The 18,135-nt window shown below is 47.9% G+C and overlaps 3 protein-coding genes across 3 annotated transcripts; 2 read left to right on the top strand and 1 right to left on the bottom strand.

Moving 5' to 3' along the window:
- Window positions 1-197: 197 nt before the first annotated feature.
- On the bottom strand, window positions 198-442 carry PCYB_092685 (hypothetical protein; the record flags this gene model as incomplete). The annotated part of the gene is made up of 1 exon (XM_004222382.1): window positions 198-442. A coding segment is annotated over one exon (245 nt), but the record flags the coding sequence as incomplete, so codon positions are not given.
- Window positions 443-2,797: 2,355 nt separating this feature from the next.
- On the top strand, window positions 2,798-6,598 carry PCYB_092680 (hypothetical protein; the record flags this gene model as incomplete). The annotated part of the gene is made up of 1 exon (XM_004222381.1): window positions 2,798-6,598. A coding segment is annotated over one exon (3,801 nt), but the record flags the coding sequence as incomplete, so codon positions are not given.
- A 3,824-nt stretch (window positions 6,599-10,422) lies between these two features.
- Window positions 10,423-18,121, top strand: PCYB_092670 (hypothetical protein; the record flags this gene model as incomplete). Its single annotated transcript, XM_004222380.1, has 5 exons — window positions 10,423-17,019; window positions 17,139-17,189; window positions 17,430-17,567; window positions 17,708-17,908; window positions 18,038-18,121. The coding sequence occupies 5 exons, from the start codon at window positions 10,423-10,425 to the stop codon at window positions 18,119-18,121; spliced, it is 7,071 nt and encodes a 2,356-aa protein (XP_004222428.1).
- Window positions 18,122-18,135: the final 14 nt, after the last annotated feature.

The following is an 18,135-nucleotide window of genomic DNA, read 5'->3' as shown; positions in this document are numbered from 1 at the left end:
AGGCGGGCAGTAGCTGCTGGGCGCCCCACCCCCCCTGCGACCGTCGCCGCTGTTCATGGGGTACAGGTGGTATTGCGGTTGGCGCGTATCAGCAGCTGCTTAGTAGCAACCACTTCGTAGCAACTGCTTAGTAGGAGCCACTTCGCAGCAACTTCTTAGTAGCAATGCTTTGCAGCCTCCGCTTACTAGCCGCTTACTAGCCGCTTGCTAGACGCCGCTCCCCCTTGCTCGTCAGGGGCCTGGCCGGAGTGCTCGCCCTGTATATGGCTAGCGAGCAGAAGAGGAGCGACACGAGTCCAAAAAACTTCCTGTCCCCAGACTTGGTGGGAGCTTGTACAAATTTCAAAAAGGAGTAAACAGATACTCCCCCGAGTGCAATCGTCCCGGTGACTCTACAGAATAAGCAATCGTCCGTTTTTTTTTTGTCAGGGGTGCTATTCATCACGCAGCTTCTCACGGTTGTAAAGCTCCGAGGTGTGTGTGTCGGGAGCTCACACGCGTATGTACCTTTTTCGTGGGGTGTTCACGCGCACAGATAAAGGATACCGCCTCGCCGAGGAGTGCCACGTAAGCCTCTTCTTGGGATTGCACACAATGGTTTGGGGGAGGAGGGAAGATGGCGATAAGCATGTGGCTACTAGTTCAACTGATAAAACGGTCCTTGCGTTCCCATGACAAACGCACACAGACGTATGCTTCCTCCTTATGCGCGCACAAAATGGTTAAATTAAACGCATAAAGGCGTAGTTCCCTTCACAGGCATGCGCGCTGATCGACCACATGCCGCCAGCAAAGCTCATCAGGTTTTACCATTCAGTGTGTGCTCACTACTGGGTTTCTTCCACGCCGGGGGGGTTGGGGTGAAGTCGGCAGCGAAGTCGGCAGTGAAGTCGGCAGTGTAGTCAGCGGTGATGTTAGCGGTAAAAGTTCACGCTAAAGTTCACGGAAAAATTGCGAAGTGATTTTTCGCAACATAATTACGCGCAACGAGTCAGCCTGATAGCCCAGAAGCGGCGGAGCAATTGCATTCGGGGACTGCGTTTCTCGCGTGGCAAGGGCGGGCACCCTGTGCTGTTTGTGTGAATATGATGCGCTGTTTGTATGTAAACATGTTTGTATGTATGCATGTTTCTATGTATGTATGTATGTATGTACGTATGCATGTACGTATGCATGTGCTTTTTTTTTTTTTCTTCTTCAAATGGAAAACTGCAGAGTGGAGTAATTAACCCGCATGTCACCCCCAAATGAGGAAGGCCTCATCCCTTTAGAGAAAAAGTGAACGAAGATTGTTCCACTCAGTTAATGCACTGCGGATTTTTTTTTTTTTTTGTAGCAAGCCTCAGCATAGTTTACAATCGCGTGTGTGCCCATGTAATACCTACGTACATACGAGCATACACACAGGGAGCACGCAAGGGGCATACCTACACATATGTGTGCAAATGCTTATTGTTCTTTCCGGGGGGAAGAGGAGATACCCCCCCCCCAACGGCGTCACCTGCACATCCACATATGTATATACACAATCTTTTTTTTTTTTCTCAGGTTGGAAATGGGGATAAACAACCGTCCAGCTATGCGGCAGAAAAAAAAAAAAAAAGCAAAAAGCAAAAATTGTATTTTCCAGCTAGCCATAATAAGAAAAAAAAAAAAAAAAAAAACGCGAAAGTAGACCTCTTGGAACATGTCAACGTTGTGCCATTTCTGCTATCCCTTTATTTCGCTTCTACATGCTGTTTACCAAAAGAGAAGAAAAATGTGCGCGCAGTGTTTTGTACATTTTGCAATGAAATAGTTTCCCAGTTGTGTCTATCATACTTTGGCAGTAAAGGGACTTGACCCACTTGTCCACTCGCACTGGCTTAATTTTTTTCCCCACGTTGCGAGTTTGTTAAGAAGTTTGTTAAGAAGTTTCTGCTAACTTTTTGCTAACCTTTTGCGAATTATTTGTTAATTTTTTGTTGCCCTTTTGCTAATTATTTGTCAATCATTTGTCATTCATTTGTCATTCATTTGTCAATCATTTACCAATCATTTGCCAATCATTTGTCACCATTTGGTCAACTCTTCGTCAATTTGTTGCCACCTTTTTTCGAATTATTTTTCCTTTTTTTTGTTACCCCCTTGTCTGCATTCCCCTTTCTGGAGCGCCAAAATTTTTGTGCAATTTTTTCGCCTTGTTCTCTTCCCTTTTTCTTCCATTTGCACGTTCTACACCGCGTGGTCGGAACTAGAACCAGGCCCGCGCGCTGGCAGGACTTCCCATCTACACCCTCGCGTCTTTTCCGCGACCCACGTTGTAAAATTGTTTTTACCGCAATAGAAGGGGTGAAATGGGAAAAGCCACCTCGCGCTGGTTAGAGTGCCAATAGTTAAGCTCCCACTTGCCAGTCCCCCCTGAGAAGCTTCCAAGTCGACCAATTAATTTTCTTACCAAGTAGACCAATTAATTTTCTTACCAAGTCGACCAACTCATTTTCTCACCAAGTCGACCAATTAATTTTCCCACCAAGTGGACAAATTGTTTTCCTCGCAACGCACACATGTGCGGATGCTTGTATTTTTTTCTTTTCGTCAATCGGAAAGTAGACGCAAAAAAGGAGAAACTGCCCAACTGAATAGGGGTTCCAATTTTTTGCACACCAAATTGTAAGCTACGCAGGAGGGACAAAAAAGGTAAAAAAAAAAAAAATAAATTCTCTATTAGGGGAATACCCATTTTTCTGAGTAACCGTTTCGACTTGATCGAAAGGATACCAAAACAGCCGTGCAAAAAAAAAAAAAAACGAAAACAATGTGGATAGAAAAGGATATCGGGGGGAAATGCGTAAGGGGGGGAGCGCTCAGTCAGCAAGTGAGCGACGGCATTGAAACGTTAAAGCGGAATAACAATTTTCCGTTTAGCGGCATTGGCGGGAATCTTCTTTCGGAGGCGAAAAAGAGGCGCTGCGACGAGCGACTGCGCAGGCTGAGCCGCTCGACCGTCTTGACCACTTCGACGAAATCGGGTGGATCGGCGGTGTTGACTGCGTCGGCCGCGTCGGTCGCATCAGCTGCATCAGCCGCATCAGCCGCGTGGACCACCTCGACTGCGTCCACCATATGTTGGGCTGCCGCGAAGGGGGATGAGCAGTCGTCGGGCAAGTCCAAAGGAGGGGAAGCCCACCGGTGCAGAAAAGGCGAAAAGGGGGAAGAACTGCCCGAAGGAGGAGATCTCTTCGGGGGTGATAACTGGAGAGACAAAACAAACACTGCTACATGCAGAAATGACGATGGGGGAAATGCAAAAAATAAAACTTGGCGCAATTTGAGTAGCGTCCATTTGGCGAAGGAACTCCAAGTGACTTCCTCACGAAAGAGACCCAACCAACCGATGGATCAATGCCCCACGAGTGGATCCGAATGGAAAAGCAGAAATGTTTTCGATTTTGACGGGACTCACTACAAAAGCACACAGTACTTAAACAACAGCGCGGTCTACAATGACAGCATCGTGAACAATGAGACGGTCGTATGCCAGGAATGGCCGGAGATGAGTAACCCAGGGGATTCCGCGGCGGCCTCGACCACGGAGAGGAAAGGCCGCGAGGGGTGCCAACTGGGCAAAACAGAAGCGCCCCAACTGGGCAAAATAGAAGTGAGCCAAGTGGGCAAAACAGAGGCGCACCAACTGAGGAACCCCGAGGAGGGGAGGGATGACCCCCCGGTAATGACCCCCCTCTCAAGGAAGCAAAACCACAGAACGAGCATACAAAACGTTATCCAAAAGGACATCCCCACGTTTATAAAGAACACAGTGAATAACCACCTGGCCCAAAACATAAACCACCAAGTGCAGGAAGCAATAAAAAAAAATCTGTCCAACTTGCCTTATCATAACGGAACCGACATCTCCGAAAAAAAGACACAAACGTTTAGTACACAGGATGTGCAAGAGAAACTAAGCGACCTAGTGAACATCGAAATGAGGAAGAATGCAAACCGTATATACTCCACGGTAGGGGAGCGTATTCAACAAAATGTGAATAAAGAAATCGAGAGGAACACACACATCATGAACAGGCAGATAAAACAAAACGTAACCGACCAGGTTGAAACAAACCTTGAAAAAATTTACAGCCAAGTTGACCTAAAGGTAGGAAAAAAAGTCAGTAATGAGCTAGCCAAAAATATGAATAGCGTACAGAGTAATCTTCTCCAAAATATAAACAACGAACTGAAGCGGAAGGTAAAACTCATTGGAGCAAATGTAGACAGTCAAGCCAAGGTGCTCATCTCAAGTGAGCTCAAAAGAAACATAGACTTCCTACACAATCGAATTAATGATAATATGAATAAAGAATTAAAAAAATGTCTTTCCATTTTGAATAGAAATATTGATGAAAATTTGCATGAACAGATGGATAGGAGCGTCCAAATTTTCCTCAAACATGTTTGTGAATGCCTAAGTGAGGAAATTAAAAACAACGTTAACGTGATGGAGAAGGGTATGCTTACGAACTGGGACGATCACGTTTTGGAGAAGGTCACAAGTAGAACGGAGGAGGTGATAAATCGAGTCCAGGAGTCCATGATGATAATGGATAACACCACGAAGCGAGCGGAGGAAGCTATCGGCCTGACTAAACACCTCGCGGAGGAAACCGTCGGACTGAGTAAACACCTCGCGGAGGAAGCCGCCGGACTGACTAAACACCTCGCGGAGGAAGCCGCCGGACTGACTAAACACATCGTGGAGGACATCTCCTCCGAGGTGAGAAGGTGCTTCGATCAGCTAGGCACATCTGTACAGGAAGGCATTTGTGGGGACCTGAAAAGCGGCCTACAAGGCCTCGGTAAAGAGAACGAAGTGACGTCTGCAAAGATGGCCCAAGTGATATGTGCCAAGGTGGAGACCGCGACAAGCTCTGAGATGGCACGACAAATGGGTGCGCTACTCGGTGGTCTGCGTGACGAAGTGAGAGATAACCTGGGAAGTATGGAGGTCGCTCTGAAGGGGGACCTGAAGGGGAGTCTCGAGGGAACCCTCAAGCGAAGCGTAGAAACCACTTTGAAGGGAAGCCTAGAGGGAGCCCTAAAGAGAAACCTCGAGGAAGCCCTAAAAGGAAGCCTCGAAACCTCCCTAAAGAGAAACCTCGAGGGAACCCTAAAGAGAAGCCTCGAAACCTCCCTAAAGAGAAGCCTCGAAACCTCCCTAAAAGGAAGCCTCGAAACCTCCCTAAAAGGAAGCCTCGAAACCTCCCTAAAAGAAAGCGTGGAGACCCCTCTGCAGCGAAGCCTCGAAACGATCCTGCGGGAAGAACTGAGCAAAACTGCACAGATGCTGCACACCGATGCGTGCGAAGAAGAAGCCAAGAGGAGTGACTCAAAATTAGAGACAGTCCTGAAAAATTCTAACAAAAATTTCGATGCCCTAATCAAAGTACAGAAATCCCTGTCAATCGACCTGAATAAAGAAATGAGAATCGTAAAAGACATGAAGAAGGTCAACATGGTTGACGTGAAAACATTTTTTAAAACGTACTTAACCTGTATGGAAAAAAAAATGTCCGATGTGATGGAGAAAAACAACAGTACAGTGATAAACACAAGTGAGTCTATCCTTAGCAGGTTAGATAATGCCTTTTCCGAAATGGATAGAATTTCCAGTGTACTATTCGAGAAGATAATGGAGAAGGTTGGAGAGGCCAATAAGAAATACTCTCATCGTATTGCAGAAGAAGTTGGAATAATGGCTAGTACTCATGAGAGTTTTATGAAAAATCAGTGCATCGTGACGGAGGAACGCCTCGAAAAGATGATGCAAGATTTACTCCATCTGAGTGAAGCAACTGCACAAAAGACACATGAACGGATGAGAATCAGCAACGAGGATGTGTTAAGTACCTTTATCGATACTGTACAAACGGAAAAGGTTCATATGATTATGCATGCAGAAGAAATTATGACCTATTTGAAGAAGAGCATAGAGGAACACTCAAGTAACATACTAGACAATTTGAGGGGGGTACTTAATGAGAAGGATGATCATATGATGGAGGGATTCAAACAGGTCAGTAACGAACTTGATATGAAACTGGGAGAACAAGCCAAACAGTTTTTAAGTCTCCTCGACCGGAAGATAAACGATGCTGTTGGGGGGAGAGGAGTACAATGTGAGGGGGGTACAGATGGGTATAAGCACGCCTACCAGGTGCAGGGAATCACCTTAGGGCCAAATCAGGTTAAACCAGTTCGTGTCGACAACAAGAAGAGGTACCTAATTGGTAGCGACATGATGGAAAATCCGTTAGGCAGCACCGATCGAGGAGAGCACAGGAAAGCGAAGTGTGCAATGAAGCGCGGAATGAAGCGCGGAATGAACCGTGGAGTGAAGCGTGGACTGGAGTGGACGCAGTGTCTTGGCACGCACGGAGAGATGGACCAACCAAACAGACGCATCGGGAAGAGTGTAAATAAGAAGAATCCGAATCTGCCGCAGAACGACAGAGAGGCGACGCGCAAGAGGAAGCCAATTTACGTTGTCAATTACTTAAGGAGCAAAAACAACGACCTCATCGAGGTCGTTCAGCATCTGCATGAAAAGACGAGGAAGGTAATAACACTGTGTGGTCCATAGTGCCGTCGTATGTCCCCCTATCTGAAATGGACATTGGGAGAGTGCGCCAAGTTTTTTTTTTTTTTTTTCTTCTACTCGGTTGCCTCCCTATGAAGAGATGGAGAATGCTCGAAGGAGGAAGGGTAACTCCCACAGCGCAGAAGAGGTGGGTCTCCTTCCCCATCAAACCTCTCCCCCTCCCTCAATCTGCGAAGGTTAAGAAGCGTGTAATTATTTTTATCTTTGCATAGAAATTTTTTTTTCACATCTCGTATATGTATGCGGGTGTGTATCTACGTTTGCACGTTCGGCGCGGCTCCGCGGAAAAAAGGAAAAAAAAAAAAAAAAAAACGTGACGAAACGGAAATGCCAAAAAGACAGACAATTTCGAAACGAAGTGCCCCCCAGGGGATGGAGCGCCTTTGCTGAGCGTGGCTTCCCTATATCCTGCCGCACCCACCCTTGACATCGCTTCAAGGAGGGCGAACCAATTTAGTAGGCACAAAAACGCGGTAACACCTTGCTAGGGAAGAAATCTTCAAAGACACACCCCTTCCACAGGTGCACTAAATGCGTGGCGTAACTTACCCGTACCAGCGCATTCACTCCCTCTCCGATCTCACATTTGCCATTTTAAAAAGGAAAGATAAAGGAAACTCTATTCCGTGCTCGACATGTTTGTCGTTTCGTGAATCTCTGCGAGGTAGCGTAGTCAAGTGAATCTCCATTTTCGGATTTTTTTTTTTTTTTTTCCCATCCTATTGATTACGTTTCTACTTTTGCATCATCGAATGAAGAAGCTCCTGGTGTGAGTGTGGAGCCACTTAGATTCGCTAATGCGTGGCTGTCGACAACCTGCTAGGATGTGCAAAGTCGGGGTGGGGGGGAGAGTGTCATAGTGAAGGGTCCCTCCTCTACGGACGTCTCTGCAGACGCATAAAGGGCAAAGTGGGTCCCCCCTTTCGTCCGCTTTGTCTGTATAGTGTCGTGTCTGCTTCGTCCGCTTTGTCCACTTCTCCCGCTTTGTCCACTTCGCCCGCTTTGTCCACTTCGCCCGCTTTGTCCATTTCGCCCGCTTTGTCCATTTCGCCCGCTTTTCCCACTTGGCCCACTTCTTCCACTTCTTCCGCTTCTCCCGCTTCTTCCCTTGCCCTATGCGGAAATCGCTCAAGCTGTGGAGGTTCCTTAAGGGGAGGATCTCTCCACATGCGAGCACCCCGCTTACAATTATAAATGCCTTCTTTTTTGTTTTCCTTTCTGCCTACGCCATTTGGTAATGACGGAGCTACGCTGAGGCATACACGACGCGGCACGTTGCAGCACGTGATGCGAGATGGGAGATGCGAGATGGGAGAGGCGAGATGGGAGAGGCGAGATGGGAGATGCGAGATGCGAGATGGGAGATGCGCGATTCCCTGCTGGGGTTCATCGCAGGGGAGTAGCGGACGACTCACGTACCACTTGCACATCTGTATGCAGTCAGAGAGTCTCTCACAAGTGATCCCTCCATTACATTTTTTTTTTATTACAGGAAGGTTAGGCAACGTTCCAAGGAGAGGAAGCAAGGGAAGGTGTCCAAGGGAGTGCGTTCCCGGGGGAGTCGATCCAAAAGAGAGCGGAAAGCTAAACGGGAAGTAGCCAGTTGTCGCGGTGGGGAGAAGGACGCCGAGTTAGGAGAAGATGGCAGCGGTGAAGAGAGCAATGATGGCAGTGGTGACGGCAGTGGTGATGACAGCGATGATGGCAGTGGTGATGGCAGCGATGATGGCAGTGGTGACGAAACTGCCGCCCTGGGTGATAACTCCGATGGAGACTCCCACGAAATGAACAGGGGTGAAAAGATATCCAAAGCGGAAAAAAAAAAAATAAAAGTTTACTTAAAGTTAAACGAAGGCCTCGATAACATCAGAGATGAGTTACGTCAAATTGACAGAGAATTAAAAAAAATTTTGCACAAAGAGAGTCTCCACATGGATGCCTTCTACAAGTTTATTCAGACAGACAATCCTACATCTAGAAAGACACACGAAGTGAAGAACCTCCAGCAGAATCGCTTAACCGATTCTATCGTGGAAAAGGAGCCTCAGGAAAATTGCCTAATAAAGAATGTCAGAGGTTTGGATAGGGTTCAGCAAAGAGAAGCATACGAGGACAGAGGTAGCCGTAGCTGTAGCTATAGTTGCGTGGGAGGGGCGGATAGGGAAGAGAAGCTGGGCACTTCGAGAGGAGATTCGCCAGGATCTCTCGACTCGCCAGGATCTCTCGACTCGCCAGGATCTCCCGATTTTACAGGATCTCCCGATTTTACAGGATCTCCCGATTTTACAGGATCTCCCGATTCGCCAGGTTCTTCCTGTTCGGCCGGTTCTCCTGACGGGGCCAGCTCGGCCCACCTTAACCATCACTCCCATTTGAGTGGCGAGAAAAAGGATCCATTGGACGGGGACGCACTAGAAATTGATACCAAAGTGAAAAGAGACTCAGTCTCAGTCCCTCGTAGGGTCCACGAACAGGTCCGAAATGTCAGAGATGCGAAGTCTATTTCTGTGGAGAGTGAATCACAAAATGGCCAAGTGGTCATAACGGGTTCTGCCTCTCCTTCTACCTCTGCGGATGAGGCGATCTCGGGTGGTGGCGCCGACGAGATAGGCGCCGCCGGGGAGGTCACCGAATTGGGGGAAGAGAGTCCTAAAAGTGGAGTAAAAGAAATGGATGAATCTGCCGCAGTGGGAGAAGCGGATTCTAAAAGCGCAGTTAGAGAATTAGAAGCATCTAGCGAGGTCAAAGAAATGAGTGCATCTGTGGCAGTGGGAGAAGCGGGTCCTGTGAACGAAGTAAAAGAAATGAGTGCATCTGTGGCAGTGGGAGAAGCGGGTCCTGTGAACGAAGTAAAAGAAATGGGTTCATCTGTGGCAGTGGGAGAAGCGGGTCCTGTGAACGAAGTAAAAGAAATGGGTTCATCTGTGGCAGTGGGAGAAGCGGATTCTAAAAGTGGGGTTAGAGGCACAGAAGCATCTAGCAGAACCAAAGAATCAGACGCGTCTAGCAGAGCCAAAGAATCGGACGCGTCCAACAAAATGGAAGAAACAGAAGAATCTAACTTAGTCAAAGAGATAAGCGAAGCTACCCAAGTCAAAGGAGCAGAAGTACCCAACGAGGACAAAGAAGTAAGTACGCTCAACCAAGCCGAAGAAATGAGTCCCTATGATCAACTAAAAGAAGTAGACCTGCCCAGCAAAAACGAGAACGATGCCCCAGAGGGAAAAGGGGGACTCGGAAAAGATGCAGTGGAGAGAAAGAGGAATAGACATGAAGGAATCCAAAAGGGGGATGGAAGTTTGGCCAGAAGTGACGCCGAGGGAAAGGTGGAAGGGGCGGTAATGGTGGAAGGGGAGGTAATGGTGGAAGGGGAGGTAATGGTGGAAGGGGCGATAATGGTGGAAGATGGCGAAGGGGAGAAAGGTGACAAAATGGAAAAAACTGACGAAAGGGAGAAAGATAGCAAAATGGAAAAAACCGGCGAAGGGGACGATGCGCACTGCGATGGAGGAGGAGGAAAAGAAGAACGACGAAACAGCGGAGGCAGGGAAAACTCATTCTTTAACGCAATACAGAATCTCTTCCGTAGGAACAAAAAAAAAGTTCAGAAGGAATCTCCAAAAGAGAAAGGAGAAGAGGAGCAGGTAGAAGTTTACAACTTAAAAAATGAAGAAGCAGGCGAAAAAGAAGAAGCAGGAGAAAAAGGTGAAAAAGACGAAAAAGAAGAAGCAGGCGAAAAAGACGAAATAGGCGAAAAAATGCAAAGTGAGGAACCAAAAAAAATGAAAGACGATGCAGAAAGGGGGGACGATGAGCTAGCCAAAATTAAAAGCTCAAACGGTAACGATGCAGATGTGGGTGCAAACAACGCGGACAACTCGATTAGTTCGGACAACTCGATTAGCTCGGACAACTCGATTAGCTCGAACAACTCGATTAGCTCGAACAACTCGATTAGCTCGAACAACTCGATTAGCTCGAACAACTCGATAAACTCTGACACGGAAATACGAAGTGACGTTTCAGTTTATACAAATGCCAAGTCGGAGGGGGAAGCTATTCACGTGGATAAGCCGGAGGGAAGTTGTTCAGGTGCATCTATGAGTCAGGGTGGAAGGGGAGGAACTGTGGGTCGAGGGGAGAACGACCAGAAAGAGGACGAACATGGAGAAGCGGCACATGTGAAAGGCAGCGAAGGGGACGAAAAGGGTGAAGAAAAATATGCTCATGAGAGGAGATCCCTAAACGTAGACCCCACTGTCGTAAGATGCAAAGATAAGAATGGATCTCTTGATTCCGGGGACACCCACCAAGGTGGAGGCGGCGTAAAGGATGACGCAGAGGACGACGTAAAGGATGATGTAAAGGACGACGCAAAGGGCGACTCAAAGGATGACGTAAATGACGACCCAAAGGACGACCCAAAGGACGACCCAAAGGACGAACGGCGTAGCAGTCGCGACGGCACCGATGAGATTCACAACAAGAACGGAGACAAACCAGTGACAGATTCAAGCGATTGCACTAAAGAGCTGGAGACAAAAATGAGTTACCAAAATAAACAGGATCAGGTGAACCTAAGCAGAAGCGCAAATGAAGGCGCATCTGGTGGGAAGGGTGCAGCAACTGAAAGTGATCCCAATGGACATGCCAGCGAAGTGGGAGAGCAGAGCAGCGAGGAAGGTGAGCAGACTGCAAAAGGGGAGCAGCCCGCAAAAGGTGAGCAGCCCGCAAAAGGGGAGCAAAACGAACAGAGCGAAGAACGTGAGGGCACCCCAAATGGAGACAACGATGGCTACCTACATGAAATACCAAAAGGGGGAGCTTCCGGAGAGGTGAGAGATGAAGGGAATGAGTTGGAGGACGGAAAAATGGAGATGGTCGAAGAGATTCCGTCTGTGATTGCTTCTGAATCAGATGGAGATGTGACGGACGAACGAAATTTGAAGAGACGCTTCATGAGAGGGTCAGCCGATAGAAAAGAAAACGACGGGCACGACTCGGGTGTTGACGGTTCGAAGGAACTGATTAATGCAGGTTCAGCGCAATTAAGTGATAAAGGCTCGGAAAGGGGTTCCATCGTTAGAGGGGCAGGTGCTTTGAAAGGAAACGACATGGAGGAGATTGCAATCATTAACGGGGCAGGTGCTTTGAAAGGAAACGACATGGAGGAAATTGCAATCATTAACGGGGCAGGTGCTTCAGGAGGAACTGCGTCGAGGAAGGGATCCTATGTTATCGGAGCAAGCCAGTTTAATCAGGACACTGCAAAGAAAAACTCGCACGATAGCAGCGTAGGTGGGTTGACAGAAAATGCGCCGGAAAAAAACTCATTCGTTAACAGGGCAGCCGACTCGAATGAAGACAGCAGAAGGAAGGCTTCCCGAATTAATGGTACAGACGATTCGGGTGAAAACGACTCAAAGAGGGGTTCACTTGTTAGCGGAGAAGGCTACTTTAGTGGAATCTTTTCAGCGGGAGATTCACTTGCTGAGAGGACAATCGATTCGAAAGAAAGGGAGACCAAGACGGGCTCGTCTATGAGCTGGTCAGGCGATTTGATGGCGAAAGACACGAAAGGCACGAACGGAACGAGCGGAACGAACGGAGCGAACGACACAAACGGAACGAACGACACGAACGGAACGAACGACACGAACGGAACGAACGACACGAATGGAACGAACGACACAAACGACACAAACGGAACGAACGGAACGAGCGGAACGAACGGAGCGAACGACACAAACGGAACGAACGACACAAACGGAACGAACGACACAAACGACACGAACGGCACTTCGCACATGAATAGACCGGACGACGTGAGTGAAAGCAGCTCGGAAAAACTACATGTAGAGATCGCCACTAACCTGAGCGTTAACCAGGCATGCGACTCAAATGAGACTAAATCGGAGGCATCCTTTATGAGCATCAAAGTCATTTCTAATGCAAGCGGCGCAAAGGAGTCGAGAGGTGGCAGCCAAGACAGGGAGAATGAAAACATGGAAAATGACCCGTCCGTAGGCACTTCTGGGGACGCAGATGGGACCGAGGAAAGGAGGGGTTCACATATTATCGATCCGGATTACTCCTGTGGAAGCAGTGAGAAGAAGGCATCACTTCTTAACAGCACAGCCTGCTCGGATGGAAGCACCGCAAAGAAGGCATCACTTCTTAACAGCACAGCCTACTCACACGAAAACGATTTAGACGAACTCCGCATAAACAACGCCACTAAAGTCTTTGCTGACAGGTCAGGTGATTTGATTCAAAATGGCACAAGTAAGACAAGGACGTATGAGGACCCCTCAGGGGATGTCAGTGAGAAAATTCCCACAAGGGAATCATACGTTAGGAAGACAGCCGATTTTAGTGAAAATAAGTCGAAGGGGGATCCTTGCGTGGACAGGACAAGCACTACGAACGAGCGAAACGAACTCCATTTTTGCATTAACAGGTCAGGGGATTCAAGTGTGAAAAAGATGAAGAAGGGCTCACACATGGATAGTTCATCCGGTTCGAAGGAAAACGACGCAGCTGAGTTGGGGGTAAACGGCGCAATTGAATTGGGGGGAAATGACGCATCTGAATTGGGGGTAAACGACGCAGCCGAATTGGGGGTAAACGACGCAGCCGAATTGGGGGTAGGCAGTGTGAGTGAAAATTGCGCCGAGGGAGTCTCCTACATGGAGAGCTCAAAGAGGGGGTCCTACATGGAGAGTTCAAGAAGGAGGTCCTACATGGATACTTCAAAGAGGGGGTCCTACATGGAGAGTTCAAGGAGGGGGTCCTACATGGAGAGTTCAAGGAGGGGGTCCTACATGGAGAGTTCAAGAAGGAGGTCCTACATGGAGAGTTCAAGGAAGGGCTCCTACATGAGCAAGGAAACCCACCTGAACGAGGGCAACACAAAGAAGGGATCCTTCGTGGGTACGGCAGACCATCCTAACGAAGACAACACAAAGGAGGGATCCTATGCAATCATCGCTGGTGATTCGAATGAAAGGAGCGGAAGGAAGGCTTCCCAAATTAGTAGTCCAGGTAACTGGAGTGAGAGGAACCGAAGGAGTCCTTTTCATATGCACAGGATTGACCATTTGAGTGAAACCAGTTCGAAGACGGGGTCATACATGGATGCTTCGGGGGATACGCGCACAAAGGAGAAAAGTGCGTTTTATATTAACAGGTCAGGTGATCTGAGGGGAAGCAGATCAAGGAAGGCTTCACACATTAGCAGGAAAAGTGACGTGGGCCAAGGAGAGGGAAACACATCGTGCGTCAGTAGGTCAGATGGTCTGAAGGAAAACGACACGGGGAAGACATCGCATGTAAATGGGACAGACTATTCGAACGAAAAGGATGGAAGTTCTTCGCTCGTTGGAGAGTCAGGCGATTTAGACGAAGGTAACACGAAGAAGACTTCATTTATGAACGAAGAAAGTGATTCGCAATTTAGCAGGTCGAGAGATTTGATGGAAAACGGTTCAGGCGAATTAAAGGTGGGCGCTTCAAATGAGTTAAATGTTAACCAGTTGGGCGATCTCCTTGGAAACGATGTAGAGGGAAACGTCTGTATGGATAGGCTAGACTACCCCTGTGAGAGTAGCCTAATCGAAGAACGTACGGAAGACTCAACGAGGTTAAGTGTTGACAGGTCAGAAAATATAAACGAAAAGAAGACAGTACGGATGTCACTCAGTGGAGGATCCGTCAGTTCATCTCAAAATGAAAAAGGAGACCCCCTTTATCTGACCAGTGGAGGTAAATTTATTGAAAAAAATTTGAGTGAATGGAGCCTTAGCACATCTAAGGGGAGTTCATCTATGAACAAGTCCGGCGATTCAAATGGTAGACAGGAGTCGAAAGAACTAACAGGAGATATGACGAATAAGATAAGAGCCAACAGTTCAGGCCAGTCGTATGAAGAAAACCCTGAGAAGTCCTACTTTGGCACCGCCGATAATTCAAAGGGGGAGACAGAAACGAGGAGATCCTATGTAAAGGGAACAGATAACTCGAATGAATACCTCCCAAATGAGCCATGTACAGAAGGAGATCCATCGTTGAGTATTACTAATTTGAGTGGAATGAGCGGAATGAGTGGAATGAGTGGAGGCAAGTCAAACAGGGGGGCATTCACCAGCATGGCAATCCCTTCCAGTGACAGCGGAGGTAGGAAGACTTCCCACATCATGAACAGGACAGGGGGGTCGAATGAAAGTACTGCAAGGGAGGCCTCCGACATGAACTATGTATACAATTTTGAGAAAGACGACACAAAGGAATCCATAGTTAGCATATCGGTAGGGTCGAACAGAAGAAACACAAAGAAGGGGTTACGTATGAGCAGGTCGGACCGTTTGAATGAGGACCGCTCGAAGAGCCAGTCTATCGATGGTGTTGGCGATTCGAATGAAGGGAGCGGAAGGAGGGGGTCGCACGTGGAGAGGTCAAGGGAGGGATCCTACGTGGGGAGGTCAATGAAGGGGTCCTACGTGGAGAGGCCAATGGAAGGGTCCTACGTGGAGAGGCAAATGGAAGGGTCCTACGTGGAGAGGCCAAGGGAGGGATCCCACCTTGACAGGGAAGACCACTCGAGGGAGGAGAGCGAAAGGGAAGCTTCCCAAATTAGTAGCCCAAATAACTGGAGTGAGCAAAACAGAAGGAAAGGCTCGCATACTCACAGGGTATACAACTCAAGCGAAAACGAATTAAAGGAGGAATCGAGTATTAACAACTCAGGCGATTTACTTAAAAACGGTGATAGGAAGACGTACTACACACACAGGTCAGGCGATTACAATGAAAACTACGAGGAGGAAGTCACTGCCGTTAAGGGATCAGATGATTCGGAGGAAGAAAGCACATACGAATTGGACACAGACGGTGCGACGAAATTGACAGTCAACACTTCAAGCCGTTTAGTAAAAAAAAATGGACGGAAGAAGACGTCACATATGAATAGGCCAAATGACTCCAACGAAATAAACACGAGGAAGGACTCATCCTTAGAGAAGTCAATTAATTTTAGTGAAAACGGGTTGAGGAAAACCTCACATGTGCTGAAGTCAGAGACAGGCGAGATCGCCAACAAGACAGCCGCTACAAATGAAAGCGACTCAGCCAAGGAATGTATTAACAGTGCAGCCGATACATATGAAAGCAACCCTGAGGTTTTTTCCCATGTTAGTGGGTTGGCAGATGTGAGCGAAAGCAACACGAAGAAGGGGTCACTTATTGACAGGTTAGACAGTCTGAATGCGGACGACCACTCGAAGAGCTTCTCTATTGGCAGGGCTGGCGGTTTTAATGATGAGAGGGAAAGGGACTACCACATGAGCAGGGTTGGTCATTTAAATGAAATACACGATAACTCATCGCTCACGAATCGGAATGGAGAATTGGGTGAGAAGGGGGAACAAGATTTTCCCACCAATAGGTTAGGTGGTGCAGATGAAATGAACGACACCGATTTGCACGCAAACGGGGTTGATGATTTAGCCGAGAAGAGCTATCGCGACCCCTGCATTAAGAAGACAGGTGATATGGAGAAGCCAGGTGATATGGAGAAGCCAGGTGATATGGAGAAGCCAGGTGATATGGAGAAGCCAGGTGATATGGAGAAGCCAGGTGATATGGAGAAGCCAGGTGATATGGAGAAGCCAGGTGATATGGAGAAGCCAGGTGATATGGGCAAGCCAGGTGATACCGACAAAACGAAAGACCCCACCCCGCAGGAGAGCCGGGTCGGCACCCCTGACGAAACGCAGCGGACGGATGGATTGAGGGCAAGCAGCGCAGTCAGTGAAAGCCAAAAGCCGATTAAAAAATTGAGGGAGTATTTTTTGAGTGGAAAAAACGATTCAGGGATGTTGAAAGACAGCACGAGGGACGTAAGTGGGGGACTACGCGAAAGGGGTGCAGAAGAAAGGGGTACAGACGGAAAAGGAAGAGGCGAAAAAGGCAACCCTCACCATTTTAAAAACTACCAGGGGAAATATAAATTTCAAATGAACATGAAGGAGGAGGAAATAAATGAGCTGCAGAAAAAGTTAAAGGATGAATTTCAAATGCTACACGAAATGAGCAAAAAGAAAAGCAGCCTGAAAAATATTTTGGAAAATTGTGTGCATGTAAAGTGTGTGGATAGTTCCAAAGAAGCGATTGACGAGGAGCAGTACGATCGAGTTGATTTGAAACACACCCTGAGTGGATGTAGAAGTAGAAGCGGAAGTGGAAGTAGAAGCAGACGCGGAAAGGAACATACTGGAGGTGACGAAACGGGGAAAGTGCACGCGAAGGGGCCTTTGGCTGACTCTCAAGACGAAAGCGCATTTGAAGATACACGACCGGAGGAGGCATTCGACATGTCCAACGTAAGGAGGGCACTGGGTGGAGGGACGCTTGCCCCGGTGTGCAGACGTGTCCTTTTGCATGTGCTTACTCAGCTTTTGCTTACGCCTGCTGGTGCCTTTTCCGCCTTTCCCCCTTTCAGTTTTCCACCGAGATGAGTAATCGCGAAATGAAGAAGCTGAGAAAGTGGAAGGTGAGTCACATCCTGGAGAGCGGTCCCAACAAGAGGTCATACCTGTGTGTCGTTCCTTTCCCACTCGTCCGCGTGATCACATGGGAGCTGATCACATGGGAGTTGATCACATGAGAGTTGATCACATGAGAGTTGATCACATGAGAGTTGATCACATGAGAGTGTCACCTCACCACAAATGGCGCACTCCAAACGGTGGCCCCCAAATTGTCTCTCTCCCCCCCCTCTCCCCCTTTGCAGTCACTGATGATATCGAAGGAACACAAAGACGACTGGCTTTCATCCGACGTCCTCTTATGGTGTTTCTTGAACTTCATAAAATTGAAGAAGATCGTGAGTATAACTGAATTGTCGATTAAGTTTCAAACGAAGCGGGAGGTGAGCGCGGTGTGGTAGTGTCGTTGGGGCGGAGTCAACACGTGTCCGCAGTTGTGAGCAGTTCTATTTGTACGCGGTTGCATTTGTCGCCTGCCCCACAGGAATTACCCCCCACACACAATTCACTCACCCACCCGCAGAACATACGGAGAAAACTCAAAGAACTCGAAGAACACGACATGATCCAGGGGGTCATGGACATGGAAGAGAACTATATCTACTTGTCCCAGGAGGAGGTGACCAAACTGTGCGTGGAGATCCTGTCCATTGAAAAAATAAAAACACACGAGGATTTCGTGGAAATATGCAACAAGGTCATATCTCTCAGTATCAACGATCAGGTACGTTTTTCCCCGCATACTCCACTCCTCTCCTTCATCCCAATTGGCCAAAACGTTTCGCTCAGAGTGGCTACGAACAACAAAGAAAAGGCACTCTACACACCATACGCACTTTATTCCCACCCGCAGGATGTGCAAAAATTGAAAGAAGTGGAGGAAAAAATTGTTGAAGCGAATAAAAAAAGATATTCCGATTTTGCCTGCACAACCTGACCACTAGCGGTGAG

Source organism: Plasmodium cynomolgi, chromosome 9, assembly GCF_000321355.1.
Source record: "Plasmodium cynomolgi strain B DNA, chromosome 9, whole genome shotgun sequence".
Lineage (NCBI taxonomy): Eukaryota > Apicomplexa > Aconoidasida > Haemosporida > Plasmodiidae > Plasmodium > Plasmodium cynomolgi.
The sequence above is the reverse complement of the archived record's forward strand: the minus strand, read 5'-3'. Positions and strand labels throughout refer to the sequence as shown.